Source organism: Apteryx rowi, unplaced genomic scaffold (genome assembly GCF_003343035.1).
Source record: "Apteryx rowi isolate R43461 unplaced genomic scaffold, aptRow1 scaffold_413, whole genome shotgun sequence".
Classification (NCBI taxonomy): domain Eukaryota; kingdom Metazoa; phylum Chordata; class Aves; order Apterygiformes; family Apterygidae; genus Apteryx; species Apteryx rowi.
Window position 1 is genome coordinate 545,559 of NW_020450645.1, and position 20,232 is coordinate 565,790.

The 20,232-nt window shown below is 40.0% G+C and overlaps 1 protein-coding gene across 4 annotated transcripts in view; it reads right to left on the reverse strand.

Annotated features, from left to right (window-relative positions):
• The window catches only part of NME7 (NME/NM23 family member 7), a 95,768-nt gene that overhangs the window by 27,759 nt on the left and 47,777 nt on the right, over positions 1–20,232 (reverse strand). For all 4 annotated transcript variants that reach the window (XM_026075851.1, XM_026075849.1, XM_026075852.1 and 1 more), the window contains exons 8-10: positions 15,670–15,734; positions 14,752–14,820; positions 10,798–10,899 (exon numbers count right to left, since the gene is read on the reverse strand). In XM_026075851.1, coding sequence (XP_025931636.1) covers positions 10,798–10,899; positions 14,752–14,820; positions 15,670–15,734 — 236 coding nt within the window. The remainder of the gene's footprint in view (positions 1–10,797; positions 10,900–14,751; positions 14,821–15,669; positions 15,735–20,232) is intronic.

Sequence of the window (20,232 nt, forward strand, 5' to 3'; positions counted from 1 at the left end):
CATTAGCAAGCTTTATTTAAAAAAGAAAGCAAGCAAATACTGAAGTAAGCTAGGCAAAACAAGCACTCTTAAAACTTTTTTTTTTGTGGTCACCTTTTAAATAAAATGTGATCCATCCATATTCGATACTAAATCTGTAACACTACTCTCTGAAACATGGTCTATATTCAAAGCCTGCACAGAACCTAAACAAGAAGATGGAATACAAACGGGATATGGAAGCCTTCACTTTTGTAAAATAAGATCTGCAAATGGACAGTTAGAAGCAAAGCCCAAGTAATAAAAAAATAAAAAAACCCTAAGCCTCACAAAGCAAGTTAACCCTTCTGAAGGTTGAGTAGACAAATTTATGTAATTCTCAGCATTTTGTAAGAATCCTGCGTTCATCATAGAAAGCTTAAAGTAACAGGTAATTTTTTATTACACCCCCCTAGTGCTTTGGGACACACTCGGCTTGAGTGCGAAGGGAGCCTCTGTGGTCCCTGAGCCAATCTTTGAGGCTTCTTTCACACCTACCCCTAGACGAAATGAGTCTTTGTCATTTCAGATTAGGCTAAAATGCCTGCACACATCCACCAAGCTGAAAGGTCCAGGGTTCTTAACCAAGAAAAGGAGCTTCTTCAGAAAAGGAGGTAAGATATTTTAAGTATGGCTTTGACCCTCATAAAAACAGCTAGCCCTAAGACGCTTTGCAGGGAAAGGTCTAAAGACTGTGCCTCTGGGTACCCTGGCACGCTCTGCCTTCTGGGCAGCATGAGGAGGGCTCTGCAGCCACGCAGCAAGCCAAGGACGGCCAGCAACCTGGGCTGTTAGTGCCCTGTGGCACACCTGGGATTTTCTTCGGTCTCCAGGTAATATTCGGCTTCCCTACCATTCCCTTACCCTTTCCATCCAGAAACAGGCTCGAGGAGCCCAGGAAGCAGTAGCTGAAAGGCAGAGAGAGCCAGCCATAAGGGAAAGAGGGGAAAGCAGAAGGGAATGGTGAGGTTTCTGCCTGTCGCAACAGCTTCCCGATTTGATGCTACTTTCCAGGAGGGCATACGGGGCCTTTGACAAAATGCTGGTAACTTCCTGAAAATGTCTGGAAACTGCAGTTGAGAAGGGGCTTTGTCGTCAGGGGATACTAAAATATCACAGAGACTGGCGGCAAAGGAAATGACAAAAAACTTGCATAGGCTCGATGGGCTTTCTTAGCAATCAAGAAAGAAAAAGCATTCCAGTAACCACTAACAGGATGCAAATGTACCCTGCTTTCGGTCCCCTACCAGAAGTTTCCAGAACCTTCTCTCCAGAGGCAAAAAGGAGCAGAGCCCTCCAGGCTCATCCCTTGGGGGGGGTAATGGGCCTGATATCACACAGTGGCTGTTATTACCTAATTTACCAAATGACTGCAATTTATAACTGCTGGATCTAGTGCAATTCCCACCTAGGATTTATTTACACAGAAAATGTAGCACTCTGACCTGGAGCTTCAGACAAAAAGTGGAAAATGCAAGTTTTGCTCTATCTGCAAGCTTGCCAACATGCCTCAGTCACGCTGGATTTAGAGCGGAGCCTTGAGGGCTCTGTCAGCATTTAGGCTCCTGACAGAGACTGCCTATCACCACTAATAGAGGTGGTTTTCAATACCTATGCCCCTTGCTGTTAGGAACCACAGCAAACCTACGAACTCCAGTTCCACATGATGCTCAACAGCCATCATCTGACAGCAACCTGCAGGCAAAAACAAGCCACATTTAAAGCAGCACTGGCAAACAAAAGGCTCCACCGCCACTACTAGCTCCCTGATTTTGGTTCCCATCTCCCCACAAAGGCGTATATCAGTGAGGCTGAAGTCCCTCTTCCTACCAGAGGACTTCATGTCTCCCGCAAAGGGCAACTTAGAGAAGTCAGTGTGCAAGAAACAGAGCTACAGGCAGGTCACCTCCAAACTGTAATCAGTGTGTGCATTCTTGCCAGTGCAAAGCATGTACACATGTGATAAAACCAGCCTGCAGCTGGGGGATGCAGAGGGGTTGGCAGGCCTTTGCAATACCTATTCAGAAACAGGAGGAACTTGTCTGGAGAACGTATTATAAGCACTGAATTCATGCCTGTGAAAATTTGATTGTTGGATTCTTGATTCTCAGCTGCTCCCAGGGCTAGATACAGTTTTGACAGGAAGAACAAAAGTGACATTTTTTTATCAGTCTGGTTCCCGGCACAGCCAGTGCAGACTTCAGCTGCTTTAAACTGGGGAAAGTAAGTCACCAGCACAGGTGTGGGGTTTGGCATCCACGCAGATAAGGGCTTGTCTCTGACCACAAGCCGTAAGACTTTTTGTACTGCTTTGCAAACCACACACCAACATATCTGACATTGTCAAAAGCAGTGGTGGCAACTCCTGGTTATAGTCCCATGACGGCTGGGGATCACTAGAGTACAGCAGTCCTTTAACAACACTTCCTTTCTTTTAGATACAGTCTTAATAAGCCCCCTGCCCACACACACACATGGGTAGCACAGAATAAGGGAGGAGAAGTCCTGAACTAACCAGACTTCAGGTTCTGTGAACCAGCAGGGCCAGCTCAGCAAAAGGGGGCTGCATCAGAGGGAAGAATCTCTCCACAGGCACTAACCCAGCCAAAGAAATTATCGTGTCCCCCAGCTAACAGGCCTAAGCACCGTCTGTGCAACTTTTTCATTAAGCCTGTAGAGACCAATGTGGAAATTAAAAACTGAAAGGGCAGAATCAGATGACTGACCCTAAATAACATCTAAGCAATTCAATCATGTCTTTCCCGTTGCAGGCTTTAGACAGCAGGACATTGTAACTGTTATCGATCTGTTTGCTACTCTAGCTGATGATGGTCTGGTGCTGAATGAAATTTTTTTTATTATTACTACATGATTCAGGCTATCTGCAGGTAATTGATGACATGAAATTCTTCTTCATCAAAGAATCAGATTAATCTCATTGAAGCACATTATGCATTTTGCTGTCAACAGTCTGATCAGGGCTCACTAGGCTACAGGGAGAATCCGCATTGAAACAGCAATGACGCTATTACCAGATAGTGAATACAAGATGCTTGAGAGCTCAAAAATGGTCTTTATATATTCCCCTGAACTACTTTTCATATTATGTAATACAAAAATGTTTGCTGCTAATGCATTTCTAAGACTGAACATGAACTTTTTGGCCTCATATGTAGTTCCTTTCAATTCCAGAGATTCACAGAGGGCTACACAAACAAAAATCTTCACAGCAACAACACTGTTTGGCTCAGACTATTATTCCCATTTAACTGATGTGATAACTGAGGCAGAAACGCATTGAACCTTTCGTTCAAGGTCACACAGTGAGGTCAGAAACGGAACTAGAGCAGACTCCAGCTCTTTCAGTTCACCCATTTGTTTTAAACCACCTAATCTCCCTTTCAGCTGTTTGTCATTGATGCAAAAAATACAAAAACCTGTTAATACACTGTTACACTTAAAATGGCAAATCCCCAGTGTAGAAAGATTGCAGGTTAGAATCTAAGACAAATATATGAAATCTCTTTTCAACCCACTGGAAGCAGGAATATTGCAGCAGGTTCCGTCACTCTAACAGTATCTCACAGTAGAGGGTACTTGCGTCACTTCTGGTGAACTGTCAATCCTAACCAAAAGCTCTTAAGACTACTAAAAACTATACAATCATCCAGGACCATGTACCTGATGCAGACTCCTGGTATCACATGCTATAAACAACCTTTTTGTTTGTGTATCAGAATAGTTTAAAAGAAAGGTAAGACCAAAAATAAAAGCAATATCGCTAATTTCTATAGCATTTTACAAAGGTTTTATCAATACTAAGTAATCACTTCAACAATTCCCTGACATGTGACCAGCAGCTGTTTCAACTAAGAAGCTGCATCAAGAAGAGGTAAAAGAGTGAAGCTGTGGTTTTAGACTTAAGTATTAACCCAAGGCCTCTTAACTGCTCCAGAGGCCAAAAGAGACACAAACACCAATTAAATGAAACATTGATGCCAGCAAGCTCAAGCAGTCAGGGGATTCCCTGGCAACCACCCCCCTGCTCCAGAGCTGCAGTTTTTGTGCTAGCCCTTTGCTTCCTGATCCACGTGGGACAACAGACATCCAATCCTTTCCAGTCTTGTCAGGAGCCCCTAACATTTCTCTTCCCTGACCATGTCCTTATCCTATACTTACTGTGGAAAAGCTTTCTGTTTTTTTCCTATTGTGCTTTAGCAAAACAGCTTTACTGATAAGCTTTACTGTGCTGTGGTTACCCCTAGCCCTCCAAATAGTGCCATGTCTTTAAAAGAAACATATCCTCTTTTCTATTTAACTCTGGCTGCAGTAAGCAACTCTTTCACTTCTAAGTGATAGTGTGTACCAAAAGCTCCAAAGGTTTGCGTCCTGTATAAATCTGCTTTAATGAACTTTTAATTCCTTGTCCTAGCTTTCTAGAGCAGTTACTTCTTTGCCATAGGGGTAATGGGTCACTGAACTTGTTCAGTTACCATAGCTTCTCTTCCTAAAATACGAATATTATATTCCCCCTTGAAACTTGATCTATGAGCATCTTCCACTGAAAAAAACTCAACTTTTTTCATGTCAGATAAATAAAAATACATTCCTTTACATTTGGAAAGAGCTAAACATTGATATTCTATTGCTTAATGCGTATCTTTCCATGAATATACCCCATTTTCTGAAAATGCTCAGATACATATCTTTCCTCTTGCTCTTGATCGCACTTAGAGTACTTTTCTCTTCAGACAAAGAAGCTGAATAATTCGGCAAATTGCCCTTTGTAAATGTTGCTCCACAGTGATCTCAGCTGTGTTCTTCACACTGCATTTTATTTTATGGGTATCTGCAGCCTGCATCAGCTGCAGCGTAGAGCTACCACTTGAGCAAAAAGTAAACCACTGGCTTAGGCACCTCAGCCTGTCACCTGTCAAATAAGACTCTCATCACAGAAGTCTGATTACATGAGCATTCCTTACAACATTCCTTGAATTCTGCTAAACCAGACTTCCAGTTACTATGGGAAGAGACAGGTACCACAGATGTGCTTTCAGCTGACTGTTGCATCATTTTAAATACATGTCAAGTCTAAGAGCCGAAAGTATGATTACCCCAAGCCATTCTTCCATGCACAGGAAGGTATGAAAGTTCAGCACAGATGTATTCCAAGCTATTGAAGTCCCAAAAATTCCCAATTTTCCAGCACACTTCAGAATCAAGCAAAGACAGGATGCAGCTTCCAGGTGCATTCCAGGCAGCTCTGAGCAAAGCATATGCAGTACTGCTAGCGGAAGGCAACAAAAGCATTGATGTTGAGAGCTCTGAAAGAGAAAATCATGCCTTTATTGTTAGGACACTGCACTAAAACTGAAGAGATGAGAGTTCATTCTCCATCCTTGACAGAGACCTTTTAGATGAGATGCCTGGATTCTTGACCGACCTTGGATAATTCATTTCATTTCGAAGGCTTGGAAACTGAGGGCAATACTTTCTTTCTGTCACCATTTGTCTACTTACACTCTAATCCATTTGGAACCAAAAACCCCTCATGTTTTGCATATGTACATGCAGCTTCAACTGAGTCCTACTCTTCTGTGAGGTCTCTTGATGTCAGGATAATAGAGTCAAATAAATCTCTGGAGAGAGCACTCAAGATAATGAGGGCAGTGCCACTATGGTAGAAGTAAATTTTGGTCTCTGTTGGGTTTGAACTGCCTCCCACGCTCCTAAAAGCAAAGTTCTCTGCAACATGCTACAGCTTACATACTGCACATCACAGGGTCATGGAAAACTGGGGGCTGGGATGGGGGGGAAGTTTAGGGATGACAAGAAGCATCTTTTTTCTGTTCTTCAGCGAAGAAGTGATTCATTGCTGACAGTGCCATACACAGCTGCTTTTGGCTTACTAGCTTTTAGAAGAAACATTCATCACCTGGGCAAGTCAGCTCACTCTGGTTTGTCTGTAACAGAAACATTTTTGAAGCAGTGGAAGTTACTATGTGCCAAATAATCACGGAGGAGAGGACCCTCAAGGAGAAATGCAGAGGCTCTAGCTAGCAGAAGGGAAGCAGTGAGCCCCATTCTGGGGCCCACTTTACTGTGGGCCTAGCCCAGTTGGGAAAAGAGAAACCATGGAGCTGCCCATTTGACCACAAACTGATTTCATATGCCCAAAAATGAGTGGGGAGGGTTGAAAGTGTTTATTATTATCCAAAAGGCCTGAATTCTTTCGTGCTTCTCTATTAAGCAAAAGGAAAGGTACAGCAAGGCTATCTCTCATACCTGCCTGTTCACACATACCAACAGCTCCTGCAAAGCCGAAGCTGTCGATCAGAAGGTCCAGACCGTCAAGACCATGTATGCCAAGCATCAGGCCACTCTGAGAGGCTGCAGACCTAAAACCAGGCAGATGTGCAGCTGAAGTGTGGATGCCAGCTGTTGCAAAAAGACTCCACACAGTCTGCTCTGAAAAGCGCATCTAGATGGGAAAAAGCTAAGCCTTTGGCAGAACTCTGCTAAGGCTCCAGAAGCTGAAAGACACATGAAGGATTGAGCAGCTGGACTGCTCACATTAGCCAGGAGAAAAGGCTTACATAGCTCCTGTTACTGCTCTGTCAAAGCTCTGCCTTCTCTCTCCCAGCTCTTGTGCTACTGCTGATCACAGAAGACTCGAGCATCTCCAGACTTAGGTCTTCCTAATTCTGCCAGCTCCAACTGATTTAGGGGACAACATGGGGTCTTTGAAGTTATTTTGGGTGTTGCCAATTAGACACAGAGTATCAAGGAACAAAAAAGTGAAAGACAAATGGCCCCAACAAAAACATTTGGACAGATAAACAGTTTTGTTATCGTTGCTGTTCAACAGCAACTTGCAAATTGAGGAAGAAAATGTTCTGCAAACACTTTGCTCTTCTTCATGATGAATTCCCAATTTATGAAGCCTGAGACAAGAAAGGTTCATTCATCTTAAGTGATATTTCAGTGACATGGTGCAACACAGCTAATGTAAATAAAATCCAGGAAAGTGTTAAAGCAGCACAATCTTGTGATTATATTGACACTACCGGCAAGGGGACAAAAGTTAAGGGGTATCCTAAGCTGCCTCCAAAATATTCTCTGAACTTCAGAACTGCACCAGTAGAAACAAAGTGAAATAATTGCCTACACCACTAAAGCAGTAATTTAACAACTTGCATAACAAGATTTAATAGTACATTTTGAAAAAGGGTTTAAATGATTCACACACACCATGGAAAATCAGTAGAACTCAGAAGCATTTCAGAAATCCCATTCCTACTGCAAATGTGAATATCTAAATAAAAGTGCTCAACTGTTCAGGGGAGCTCAGGATCTCAGACCTCATAGCTTTGGGGGTTTAGTGGAGGCTTGTAGGTGCTTCCCTTCCTTGAAAAAATCTAGAGTCTTGTTTAGATGACTACATGTAGAATTCGGAGATCTATTTTAACAGCCTATATAATCATTGTAAAGAAACACTGCTTTCAAGATGGGTGTCAGAATGGCCTGCTGGTCTTTTACTGGGTTGCCCACCAGCGCCAACAATATGTAAAGCAAAAATACCTACAGAGGCCTTCCAGGACAGAGAGAGAGAAAGGTGCAAAGAGATGACCATCAGGCTGGGCTCTGTCAAGAGTACATTACATGACTGGTCTGGGGTGTGGCTGCGGGGAAAGGCTAAGCTTAGAAGCCTGCAGTCAGAAGACAAGAAAACAAGCACCGTAGCTGGTATGAAAGAATACAGAAAGGCCTCAGATGAGACCACCAAAGTTAGAAACAAACTGGCTGCACTCCAGGAGCTTAAGCCAAGTATAATTATGGATCATGACAGTTCACCAAGAGTGCAATGACCCTGGCAGCCACTCACTAGAAACATGCTAGCGTACGAAGAGAATGCAAGCAGCAGCAAGGTCTGCAGAGCAGCTCTTCTCCTAGCCTGTATGCTGCCCACAGGGGGCAAGTGCTCCATGAGCAACCCTTTTAATCACGTCAGATACTGATTTTGAAAGTGAGCAGGTCTTGTGCAGGTCCTTATGGACAAGCATCTTTATCTCACTGTCCATTTTCCAGATTTGATATGCAACTAAAAAGAGGCTCAAAACAGGTTTTTGGTCAAAAATCTTTAAAAAGTCAGAAATCTAAATTAAAACATGAGATGTTTTAATGAAGTATTGATAAGCTGTTTTATAATGAAGAACTTTTTTTTTTTTTTTTTTTTTGGCAGAGAGCTTCACAGTACTAACAAAATGTTATCCAGTTATAGAAAATAGCACTAAATGCCATTTCATTTTTAGTATTGTACAGTTAGATATGTTCCATTTTAAGAATTAAACTTTAATAAGCTAACCATTTATACTCATTCTTTATTCAGCCCTAAACACGAAGGATTGACATAAGCAGACCTATCTCCAAACGACATCTCGCTTTGATTTGGGAAACTTGTATCACCTCTCTTTGGATGCCTTTTATTGAAGTGTGCCCCAAATGACTCTCTACAAAACCAAGAGCAGACTGAAAGGGCTGTTAACACTCAGATCTTTAAGATCTGATTTAGACATCTGACGTGCCACAGAGTAATTATTACATTTGCTCTGTATCTGAGATGTAATAAATAGCACACATGATTGGATGACATTCATTATGGAAGTCAAATTCCAGCACCTTTACTCACTTCAAACAGCACCTTGCTTTGAGAATAATCACAGTGACTTCACTGGCACTACTTGCAGAATAGGGCACTATTAAACAGAAGACAAGGAGACCCCATCGTACTATAGCTACAAAACTTGGTCTTCACCTTCATTTGTGAACAGAGTGTACTCACATCAGGACCTAGTGCATATAAACAAAATAAAAAAATTACAGACAGATCCAGATCTCTCAAAGATAATACACTATTTGGATGATGCATTTACTTTAGTCACTAGAATACCAGTCCATGGATATCTAATGCTCTCTATATAACCTTGCTAGATAATGAAACTGCTGTTATAGTTTCTGCTAGCCCTATTTGAGACAGAAACTGTAACCACAACGTTTAGGCGGGACCTTCCCCAACTATACTGGTTGGAAATGATAAAAGACCGCTGAGATACCTTAGCCACTTCTTCCTCAAGGACAAGCTACAAACACTATCTGAAGAGACAGATAAATTTCAGGCAAAGAGCACTCTTGAAAGCAGTTGTTAGTCAGTGTACATACATTTTATATGCCCAAAGAATCAATTTGTTTGTAATTCTTACAAAGAACAGTAGATAAGAGTATGTAACACAGCTGCCTGTCTACCAAATGTACCATTATTGCAAGTGCTATAAAATCAGTGTCAGAAACTCAAGATATCTGCTTCTGCTGAAAGCAGGAGGGTACTCATTTTTACTCCACAGGTCATACAGTTAACAATAAAAAGGGAAACACAAACAGTATGGATAGGTCACTAGCAAGAAATTTAAGAGGCAGGAATTTAGTTCCCTCCTCTGCTGTGTTCTTGTGCTACCTAGAAAAGCCATCAGTTTACACATGCCTCAATTCCCCAAATAATCAACAATTCCTTCCATCATAAACATGTTGCCTGGAAAAGGGAAAATAGATAACTTCCCCTTGGATAGGTATCCTTGTCTTTAATAACTTAAAGCAGCTGTGATGTTTGTGACTATATTCTGTTATTAACACATCAGCTGTAGGCTTAAACAAACAGAAACATGAAATGGATATTGTAAGCACAAACAAAACAACTGCAACTTTGAAAGTTTTAAAGACCAGAAAACTTAAACATGGAATTTGAAACAAATCTCAGACCACCATACTGTGTACATTACTACTAATAGATATGGTCGGCCTGCAGTTAAACCTAAGTCAGATAAACAAGTTATGCTCTGTTTATAAGATGCTAACCCAGCAGACAGACATTTGAAACACTGAATGTGGCCAAACTGGAGAGGGGAAAAAGTATGGATAACACCTTTGACTTGTGGTGTCTGTACTAGGAAGTGTGGATCTGAAGAACAATATATCCTGAACAACTTGTTCTCCCCTTCAAATATAAATCTGTGTGAAATTTATATTAGGAATTTTATTCATAACATAAAATATACAAACCCTGACCTCATTGCCTGCATCTTGATATTTCACCTCATGGCTCCTGTGTGGTATATTTGCCTTCGTTGTTTAATCAAAACTGCAAATTCTTTGAGACAGCACTTATGCTTGACTCCACACTGCATGCAGTATCATGCACACCTAATTATTCACCCCAAGAAATGAAAAAGAAAAGCTAGAAGCATTAGCATGGCAAGCAATTACACGAACTTTTAAAGGGTTTTTTGTTTGTTTCCTGCAAAAAAACCACAGGAACTGATTCTCCTTTTACAGTTTCATCCTAGGAGAATGCCGCAGACTGCAGTGGACTAACATTTGATTTACACTGGCAAGCTCAAACAGTAACTATTTCTTCCAGGGCTCTGAAGCCATGTGTTAGAGTATTCATGAATCTTCAACAGAGATTTTTGCCTAGATAGCTTTCCTTTCACATAAATATCATCACAATATTTCATCATCTGGTTTAGGTAAGTTCAGTGGAGCTGCTACAAGATTTGCAAATTGGTCCTCTGAGTCTAGCATCTAATCTCCACAATAACGCAATGCTTAGATGTTTCAAAGAAAAGCTACAAACACACTGCAGCCAAGCCATACTGCGATATTTTAATCCACACAGGCAGCCCACCAATTTTTTAAGTGTTCCTTATCCCTAAAGCAAGTACTTACAGGGTCAGAAGGCCCACAGAAGTCTCTGAACGCTTTTGGAGGCTCAGGCTGTATAATCTCCATTGCTATGCAAGGGCCTGAGCACAACTCTGTAACCATCTCCTAGAAGAGAAAAAAAGATGAAAACAAATCTGAGCTTTTTAGGACACTATCAAGAGTTGTACTCCTTCTCAAAACTAGACCCAAATTTACAGAACAAGAAAAATTAAGAAATTTTGGTGCATTTAGGAAAGCAAAGGCATGAAACAAAGATGTTATCATTAGTATTCATAATGAAAGAAGTGTTTTTCATTTTACGACTTGATTTACAAGTTGGATATTCAGCTTCACGGGGATACTGAGTAACATTTAACAGCATCCACAGCACTTCGAATTCTCTTGCGGTTACATCCTTACTGATCTTGACTGGGATTTCACAGTGCTATCCCATAGCTTGTCAAACTCTAGACTGAATCAATGCAACACACTTTTCTGGGGGAAAAAAGGGGTGTGTGTGGGGAAATCACACCATGTTCAGCCAGTTCCACAGGCAGCAGTGTGCTTAATAGTGTTTCCTAAAGGAAGCACAGTACATAGCCTCTATTTCTTTCCAAATATGCACCAAGTTGATGGCTTTAGACTATTAAAATGTCTCTCAGGCTTTTGGTTCTCACTGCCTTTTCCTCATGTATTACTACAGAAGCTGAAACATGCAAGTTAACAGTACTAGGAGTTTAAATTGAAAGGGGACTGCAGCCCAACCTTTTAGGGAAAGGATCCTTGATCTGGTAATATCCTATCCTTTTGGTCTACTGTCACCAGAATCGCAGTCCCCTGGAATCACACTGAAATCATCCATTTCCCCAGAGTGTCCTGGAGAGCAAGTTGCCACAGTGAGTTCTGAGTGTGCGGTGAAGATAAGTCTTAGCTTGCGTAAGCTAAAATTAACTCCGGGCATTAGTGCCAGTTTGGAGTTTGTTAATCAGAGGCATAGATTTCACAAGCGGAAAGAATCTATTTTGATGTTCTAGTCTGACCTCCTTTTTTAAAACTGGCTCTTGTAAGTGGATACTTGATTTGGGCAGACATGTTTTAAACAAATCAAGATAATTAAAGAACTGAAACCAATGGGGAAAGGGGAAAGGAGAAAACATATGCAGGAAATAAGGGAGGACAGGGAAGGACAAGCAAGGTACTGTAGTCAGGCCCATCAGCTATGGGCAGGTTAAGGATAGCTATGGCACAGAACAAGAGCATACAGAAAGGGCAAAGAGCAGTAGGAAAAGAAGGATTAAGTCTCTCTCTACCACTTATCAATTATAACAGAAACTAAATGCACAAAGACTCCAACTCGAGCAACACTGCTCCAGAGAGTTGGTATCCTCATAATGAATTCCATGCTAAGAGCACATGCTTAAATCTCACCGCTCTGAAGTAAATGGGACAGAATTTTAGCCAAGTGCCTCTATTATCAACCTGTTTCTAAGAAATATAGGTAGAAATATTCCTGAGAGAATTCAAAAAAGAGTACAGACCAGCTTCATGCTCTACAATAAAAGAAAAAACATTTTAATTCCATAAACTGTCTCATCACCATCAGACTCTTAATAACAGGTCAAATGGCACAACATCTGTTCCTGTTAACAAGCAATAAATTGCCAAAAGGCCACTAATCTGTATGATTTCATTGAATTCTTTCATCTAAATAACTGCTAACAGGAAAGTTAGGAAAAAACAGGCTTTTAACTTTACTCGAATCAACTGAACTCCTCCCTGCAAGTTGGGGATTTCCTTGATCCCCCCTCTTCTGTTGTCTCTGAATCAGCATTGACATCCCACCAGCAGCAGCACACAACAGGGGCCGAGTCCTCCAGACTCCCTCATTACATCATGAAGCTGGGAACTGAAGACAAGCTGCCATTGACTACAGTGCAGAGGCAGGTGGTATTATCTGAGACAAGCTGGATTGAGCCTACGCAGCCTCATCGTGTCCAGAGCAGAATTTATAAAGCAGTCACTGTTTGTCTCTTTGGTGAGACTCCCAGTTACGGCTAAATTAAATTTTCTTCAGCAGATTTATTCACCAATAGCACAGCTTGCAGTCAACCAAAACCATTCCTAGAACTGGATCAAGTTCAAACGTTTTTGATTAACAAAATACATTCTAAGCTGACCCCAAATAATCTCCCTCCTTTTCTTCCATTTTCTATTCTGGCTCCAGTAGCAAACACAGAGCAAAAGAGAACAAAAAACAACCAATGGTATTGCAAAGCCCTGTGCAGAACCTATGGATTAGAGGAGATACCAACAAGCTGAAATTTTGAACAACTGTTCAGCTTTCTCTTTTCACACAGAACTGCTTTATATACAACATGGCAAGGCCTTATTTGACTGACAAAGGGTACCTGGAAGAAATGAGAGCACAGTTTTTGAAAAGACACTTGGGATTTCTGAATGATAAGTATCTTCTGCCCTGAGTTATTTTGGAATGATAAATAAAATCCAAATCAGACTGTTCTGAGTCACAGATATGAGAAGCCCTTTTCTTTTATTTTCTTGAATACCTTTTCTCTCAACATACTTTTCCTATTTGGCCTTCACTGACAGTATCTACTGTTGTTCCCAAGTCTGATTCCTTTACCAGCATGACCAGCTTTCCCACATTTTTCTGTCTCACAGATCTCCTGAGTCCAGGTAGATATCCCACTCATTTCAACTGAGTGCTTCTGGCACACATGGCTTGTAGGACAGAGGCCCACATTCTGACTTTTCTTCATATCTCATCTAAAACGTATGTCCTTTATTGACTTGTCATGCATCACTTTCCTTTCTGAGTAACTCCCCAATTAAATTATTTAATTTAACTTATTTGAGGGTCAGAGGTTGTACAAAAGAGCTGCAGAAGATGGTAGAAAAGTTCCACTTTGGTTCAAAGCAAAGACATTTACAGCACTACAAGATTCTTTGGGTCTTGAAATACTGGGCAGATATTCCCCCATTTGAGTTCTGCTATGAAACCAGAAGTCTGTCTGCCTGATCTTCGTTTGGTCATGCACAAAGCATGTTAAGCAGAAGAAACTTTATGAGTACTCCCCAGTTTAATAGAGGACTACCAGTACTCCTGACCTATTTAAAGAGGAACCTACAAAATCTGCTGAAATGAGTCAGACTCAACAATCATAAAGGGCAAAAAAAAAAAAAAAGAAAGAAAAAAAAAGTCATGCTGTCAGAGTGATATTAGTAACTGTGTCCAGAGAAATTTTAATAATTTAACTGCTTATGAATTAAAGATAACTTGCATAGTACATAGCATGGTACTGAAGCTAAACTCATTCCTATTTACAAAATGAACTGAAAAGCTCTAAAAGAAGTTGATATAGAAATACAAGCTCCTTTTCTTGTATTCCTATTGTTCCATCTGCCACCAGGAAGTTTTATGTTAGGTACTCTGTGGCTTAATAATATACAGAGTCTTAGATGCCTGCTGGGATTACAGTATACCTTAAATTCTTCTCAAATTTTCTGAAGATCCACAAAAGTCAGATCAATAAACTTAAGAACTACAGAAAAAAAATCACTAAAGCATTCATAAATAACTGCCTGTTTCATAAACAAAATAATAAATATATATGCTGATCTAAACCACTATCGCAATATCAAATTGAACAAAGATATATATGTGAGATATTGTCATAGCTCTACCAAAATCAAATAACTTAGCTAGGGCTTTTTTCCAGTCTGTTGTATTTTAGAAATTGTGTGGCTCAACAATTCTCACAAAAGAACCTCCTTTCTTACAACAGTTTAGTGCAAATTTCAAAATGAGTTAGTTTGTTTCAGAACAAGCTAGAATTGGTCAAAAACAGGTTCCTAAATGAAATCCTATTACAATCCCCCAAATGCAAAGATGTGACCACTTCCTCATTTAATCATGTTTTATTTTTTAAATGACTTTTTTCTCAACCTTATACCTACCAGATATTCAGTGACAACACCTTTGTAAATCTCATAGAATTCTTCCACGTTTGCACGCTCCAAGTTGAACTAAGAAAACAAAAATGTTAGCCAGTCTGCCTTAAATGAAAAAATAGACACCCCTTCTTAGCCTGCAAGCATTGAGTATACTCCTTTAAGTTTCACTAGGTAAAAGAATGGCTTTACAGCTGCAATATGAAGTTCGTCAACAATTTAGCTAGTGATGCCACAGGCAAAATAGCATACACCTTTAATAGAAGTAAACACTATTTTGTCTGTCATGTTGGCTGATAGCCACTAAGACAAAGAAAAGGATCTGTTTGTTGCATACTAGAGGGATACTAGAGGACATACTAGGGGCTATTTTTCATTTATGGTTACTTTGACTAAAGAGAGGGATTTCTGCCCTCAAGATTTTCACAAAATACAAAGGCCAGGATTTACAGGGATACTCTCAGGAACAATTTTTGTGTCTTCCTTTAATTTCTATGGGACCAGGGTATTAAAATCCTTTAAGTATCTTTGAAAACCATTCCCAAATTCACACTAAATATGTAATAAAAAGTCAAGGGAGAATATTAACAATAAATTCTCTAACCTTAACTAGTACGTTTTATAAAGAGATAACTGCTCCAGAGGAAACCAGTATCATCATCCCCAGTCTAAATATAAGGAAACTGTGGTACAGAGAGGTAACGGGTCATGCTTCAAGTTCACATAGCAAGAAGAAACAGATCAGCCAACCAACCAAATGATAAAATACAAGTATCACAAGGACAGTGCTGATCCTGAAGCACTGCTACACAGTTTGCACAAGGGTTCTGTATTGCAAGAAGAAACCTGTGCATTGCTGTGAAGTACACATAGCACTTCTCCAACTTCTGTTTATCAGAGAAACACACACAAAAGGACACTTACCATCTGTAAAGCTGAGATCTGAAATCCTTCACTGATGATGGCTTTTATAATCTTTCCAGTGAGCCCTGAAGAAACACACAAAAACAGCATTGAATGAAAAAAAAAAAGAAATTTACAGCTGGAAGGTATTTGTGTCAATATATCATTTGTTTTCACAAAAAAGACAGTGTTTGTGTAATGCCGTTAGAGGACGCAGAAAGCTGAACTGAGTTCACATATTCTACTTTCTGTCTCAAGTGAGGTGGTGATGATTTCAAACAACTAAATTCCTTTCAGCTGTTAAAATGACATGATTCATTAATCTCTAACAAAAAATGTAACTGGTGAAGTCTTTGCTTTTCTAAGAACAACTGCAAAACGCCCATTAGCTTCAAGGTCAAGATTTGTATTTTTAAGTAAAGTTCCACTAGAAGGAACTGGAGGTTTTAGAGTCTCCATCCTTAGAGATATTCAAAAATATTTCTGTTTAAACTGTAATCAGTTCAGGGCACAGGCTACCTATTTTGCTTTCCTCATACAATGCTCATCAGAGTGGGGTCCTACTTTAAATTACAAACAACACAGGCTGATCATAAATAAGGTCAATAAAACAGCAGAAAAGTTCATCTTGTCTATGGGAAAAACACATTAGTACAATATAACCTTCTGCTTCTTGGGTTATACCTCACAAATATGTTACTGCTGATCACATTACTTATATCCTTGTATATCCTGTATATATCCTGGTATATATATATCCCTAGTATATCCTGGATGCATCCACCAAGACTGAATGAAATTGTAAAAACCCCACTAAACTTGGGAGAACAAGAGCCACTGATTTTCCACAGAACCTGTATTTTAGATTTGCCTCTGCTTAGGAGATCAGGCCATTTGAAAGATCATGTAACCAAGCATACAATATTCCATGTGAGAGCACTTTGTAGAATCATTGTTTTTATAGAGTATAAATGCCTGTTCTCTAGAACAACTTGTGAGCAACTACAGATTTCTAGACATTTATTCAGAGCAAACAGTTAACCACAGAAGAATACTGTGTAATGAATAACAATAGCAGGATAGGATTTGACTCATGGTCATTAAATCCTTTTATTAGCCTTATATTGAATGTTTTTTTAGCACTACATAAGTTTAGTGGATGAGAATAAACCAAAGCTGATATCCAGGTTCTAGCATGCTCAAGACCTGAAGTCAAGAGGCTCAAGAGCCTGCTGATATTTGTAGCATAGGATTGGTGAGCTTCATACTGCATTAAAAGGTCAGTGGACGCTCCAAGTAAGTATGAGGGATGAGTTGGAGGGCTTTTTAAAGTTATTTTTACAGATGAAAATGATCAAAGCTGCCCCTAAAGTATCCCCTACAATATTTTCACATTAAGGCTTATATGCAAAAACCTTCCCCACACAAATCAGTGCATGCTTGTTCCAAAAATCTTCCAACTGCTAAAGGGAAAGCCAGAGATTTTGGTATGCACTCAGTTCAGACAGCATTTTGGGCTAACACAATGTAGAAACAAGTGGAGGTAGGTGCAGTCCCTGTCATTTCAGAATACTGTCACAGCATTCCTTACTAGGATTGATAAAAATTTCCTTACAACTCTGCTGTAAAACTGGGTAAATGTATTTCCCCTTTTTATCAGAGTGGGGATGGGGGAGGGTGAGAACAGCAGCAAAATGAACGGAGTTGGACGGGTTTGCCTGGATAGGTATGACCAAGTCAAAAGGAAAAACTGGACTTCTTGTTTCTTTTTGTCCATACTGCTGGAAATGCTCTGCAACTCAGACACTTCAATGCATAGGTTCCAGTGAGGCTGTGAAATGCTACTATCTCAACTTCAGATATGAATGGCCAACCTATAAAGGGATTAAGAGACCAGCTGGGCATCATCTGGCGGGGGGGGGAATTCTGTGTCAGACCGCAGGCATTTCATCATTCTCAATTTTTAGACCCATCACTCCAGTCAACAGCCACTGCTTCACAAGAAGCCAACAAAGAGCAAAGAAAGGACAGTAGCAGACAAACGGCAGTCACCACTTGCATGGATAAGGACACCTTGAATAAAAGAGCTGCTTTTTCCAGGCAGCTGCAGATCTCCATTTTACACTTAACCAATAAAGAGTGGCCAGCTCAAGCAGGCATTCACTGCTAGCAAGTGCTGTAATTAAAATATTCATCGGGTATCAGGTTCTAGAGTAAAACAGAGATCTACTTTTTACAGAATTTCTAATCTTCAGCAATTTTAAGAGCTGTAAGCAAAATCCACATTTTACAGAAGCAAAGGGAGACTTGAATATTCATCTTTCTGGGTTGCTTTTCTATTAAAATCATTAAGATTCTTCATCTCTGTAGAGAGGAGACATGCTCCTTTAATGATGGAAATCAAACAGGGTAGGAACATTTTTTGCATAAAGGCCTTTAATACAAGGTTCTTTTAATAATTAACTGTGATAAACCTATCAAGATTTTCCTCTACGTTGTACTTCCTGGCTTCACTTTCATTCATCAGAGCAATACAACACCTTGTTATTCTGGAAAGATTGCCCAGGACTGCAGCACTCAAAAGGCGTAACTAAAGGAGTAATTGTCAACACTGTACACAGACAGATGTCTTGCCAAAAACATTCAAAGTGCTTTGAGGAAGAGGCGTGAGGGTTCATTTGTGTTTGCAAAGTGAGATATTAATTCCACTTCCCAGATGTGGGAACTGAGGCACAGGAGGGTTGAGTTGTCAGTGCCAGTTCAAGACTACAGTCCCAGAGACTTGGCTGCCATTTTCCCCAGTTTAGATAATGCACACGTCGCTTTTCCTAGGAATGCTTTCCTTTCAAATTCTACCTGGACCAAAATAGGAACAAACCCATAGAGTCAATCCCCAAGCAAAAGCAGAGCCGAAGCTCAAGGCTCAGCCTGGGATTTGTTTCAGGTTTTCAGCCAATTATATGACTGAACTGGGACGCGTGTTCTCCTTTGGGGGCTGATAATGCTGAGGAAAAGACAAACTAATTAAATAAAGTGTCATTTCAGCAGCTTACAATAATTTGTTGTCAACTTTAAAATCCAGACCTGTAGTCAAAAGAACTTTTTAAGGACCTCCAAACAGGGCCAGTGCATCTTTAAAACATGATTACAGTAAGAAGGCAAATCAAAGCTGCAGATTAGGCACTAGTCAGGATGAATTTTCAGTCACAAAGTACAAAAGAATTACAAGCATTACTAAATGCAACTGGGGGAATTTAATACTAATCCTAACAAATATGCATAGCAAATAACCTTCATGATAAAAAAAAGGAGGGGCAGGGGGAGAGTAGAGCTTTAGGTCTCCTAGACAGCATTAGGTTACTAGGCATCTAATACTGGACAGATAATCTTCCAACACCTTTTAATCAGATAAAAAGATAAGGCACCAAGATCTCATCAGTTACAGGGATCTTGAACAATTTGCTTCCTTACAACACATAATATCTGAAAACTGTATTTAATTAGGGAGCAGCAAACAGCAGGGAGGACATCAGATTTTGAAAAATGTTGCAACTATTTGCAAAATCATGGATTGGAAAAGAAAGCACAGTTTATGAAAGTCACTCTTATTCTAACAGTTTGGTTAACAGTTAGATTAACAGGATGCAACAGTTGTGTTAATGGAATCTGCCAGTCCCAGTGCACTAGTAACCATCAGCCCTACAACTAGTGATACTATATTCTTGGCCTGTTTCCCAACTTAACCATTCCACTGTTAAATATGTATTAGGTGAGACAGGAGACCATCTTCAAAGCAAGTCAAGAACTAATTTCCTCATCTCCAACCTCTGTATGTCATTTATTTAATACCCTTCCAATAATTAAAAAATATTCCTCTGGAACAACAACAGGTTTTTCACAGGAATATACAAACTGCCATAATAGATCTGATCAGTAATCTATCTAATCCCATAACATATTTCCAGAAGTAGCCAGTACCAGGTGCTTAAAGTAGTACTAACTATAAATAATTTCACTTCATGTCTGGTTTTGATATTTTGAAATGCGTCTTTGCTTCATGCTACAATGAAACCAAAACTTTTAAATGCTCCATGATAATGAAATTGCATCAAGAGGTTCTGCATGTATTTGGGAGTGGAAGAAAAACAAAATAAGTTATTTGATTCTTTGATGCCAAGGTTGAAGGCTAGCCCAAAACCCAAGAGAATCCTGATCAGACTTGAGTCAGAACAAAGTTCTGGAAGGAGGAAAAGTGAGGCTCATAGATGGATCTCCCTGCTCTGTATTTCAGTTGAACTTCTGATTAGATCTTTGCTTCAGAAAACAGTGTAAAACACTGTGTAAGAGGAAGCCGATAGATATCTTTCTCAAAAAGTGCATTTCTTCCTACCAGTTGGTCAACCTATCCCTTGAAGAAAGAGGGTTTTTTTATCTCTTCCCTTTTGCTTCTTCTACTTAGAAATTATGCAACTCTAGGCTTTCTTATTATTCAACAAAAATACTAATTTCTAGACTCCCTAAACCTTGGCCCCAATGATAATTTGCTGCTATTAATCTCCCAGCCTCCCTGTGTACTGTATGAAA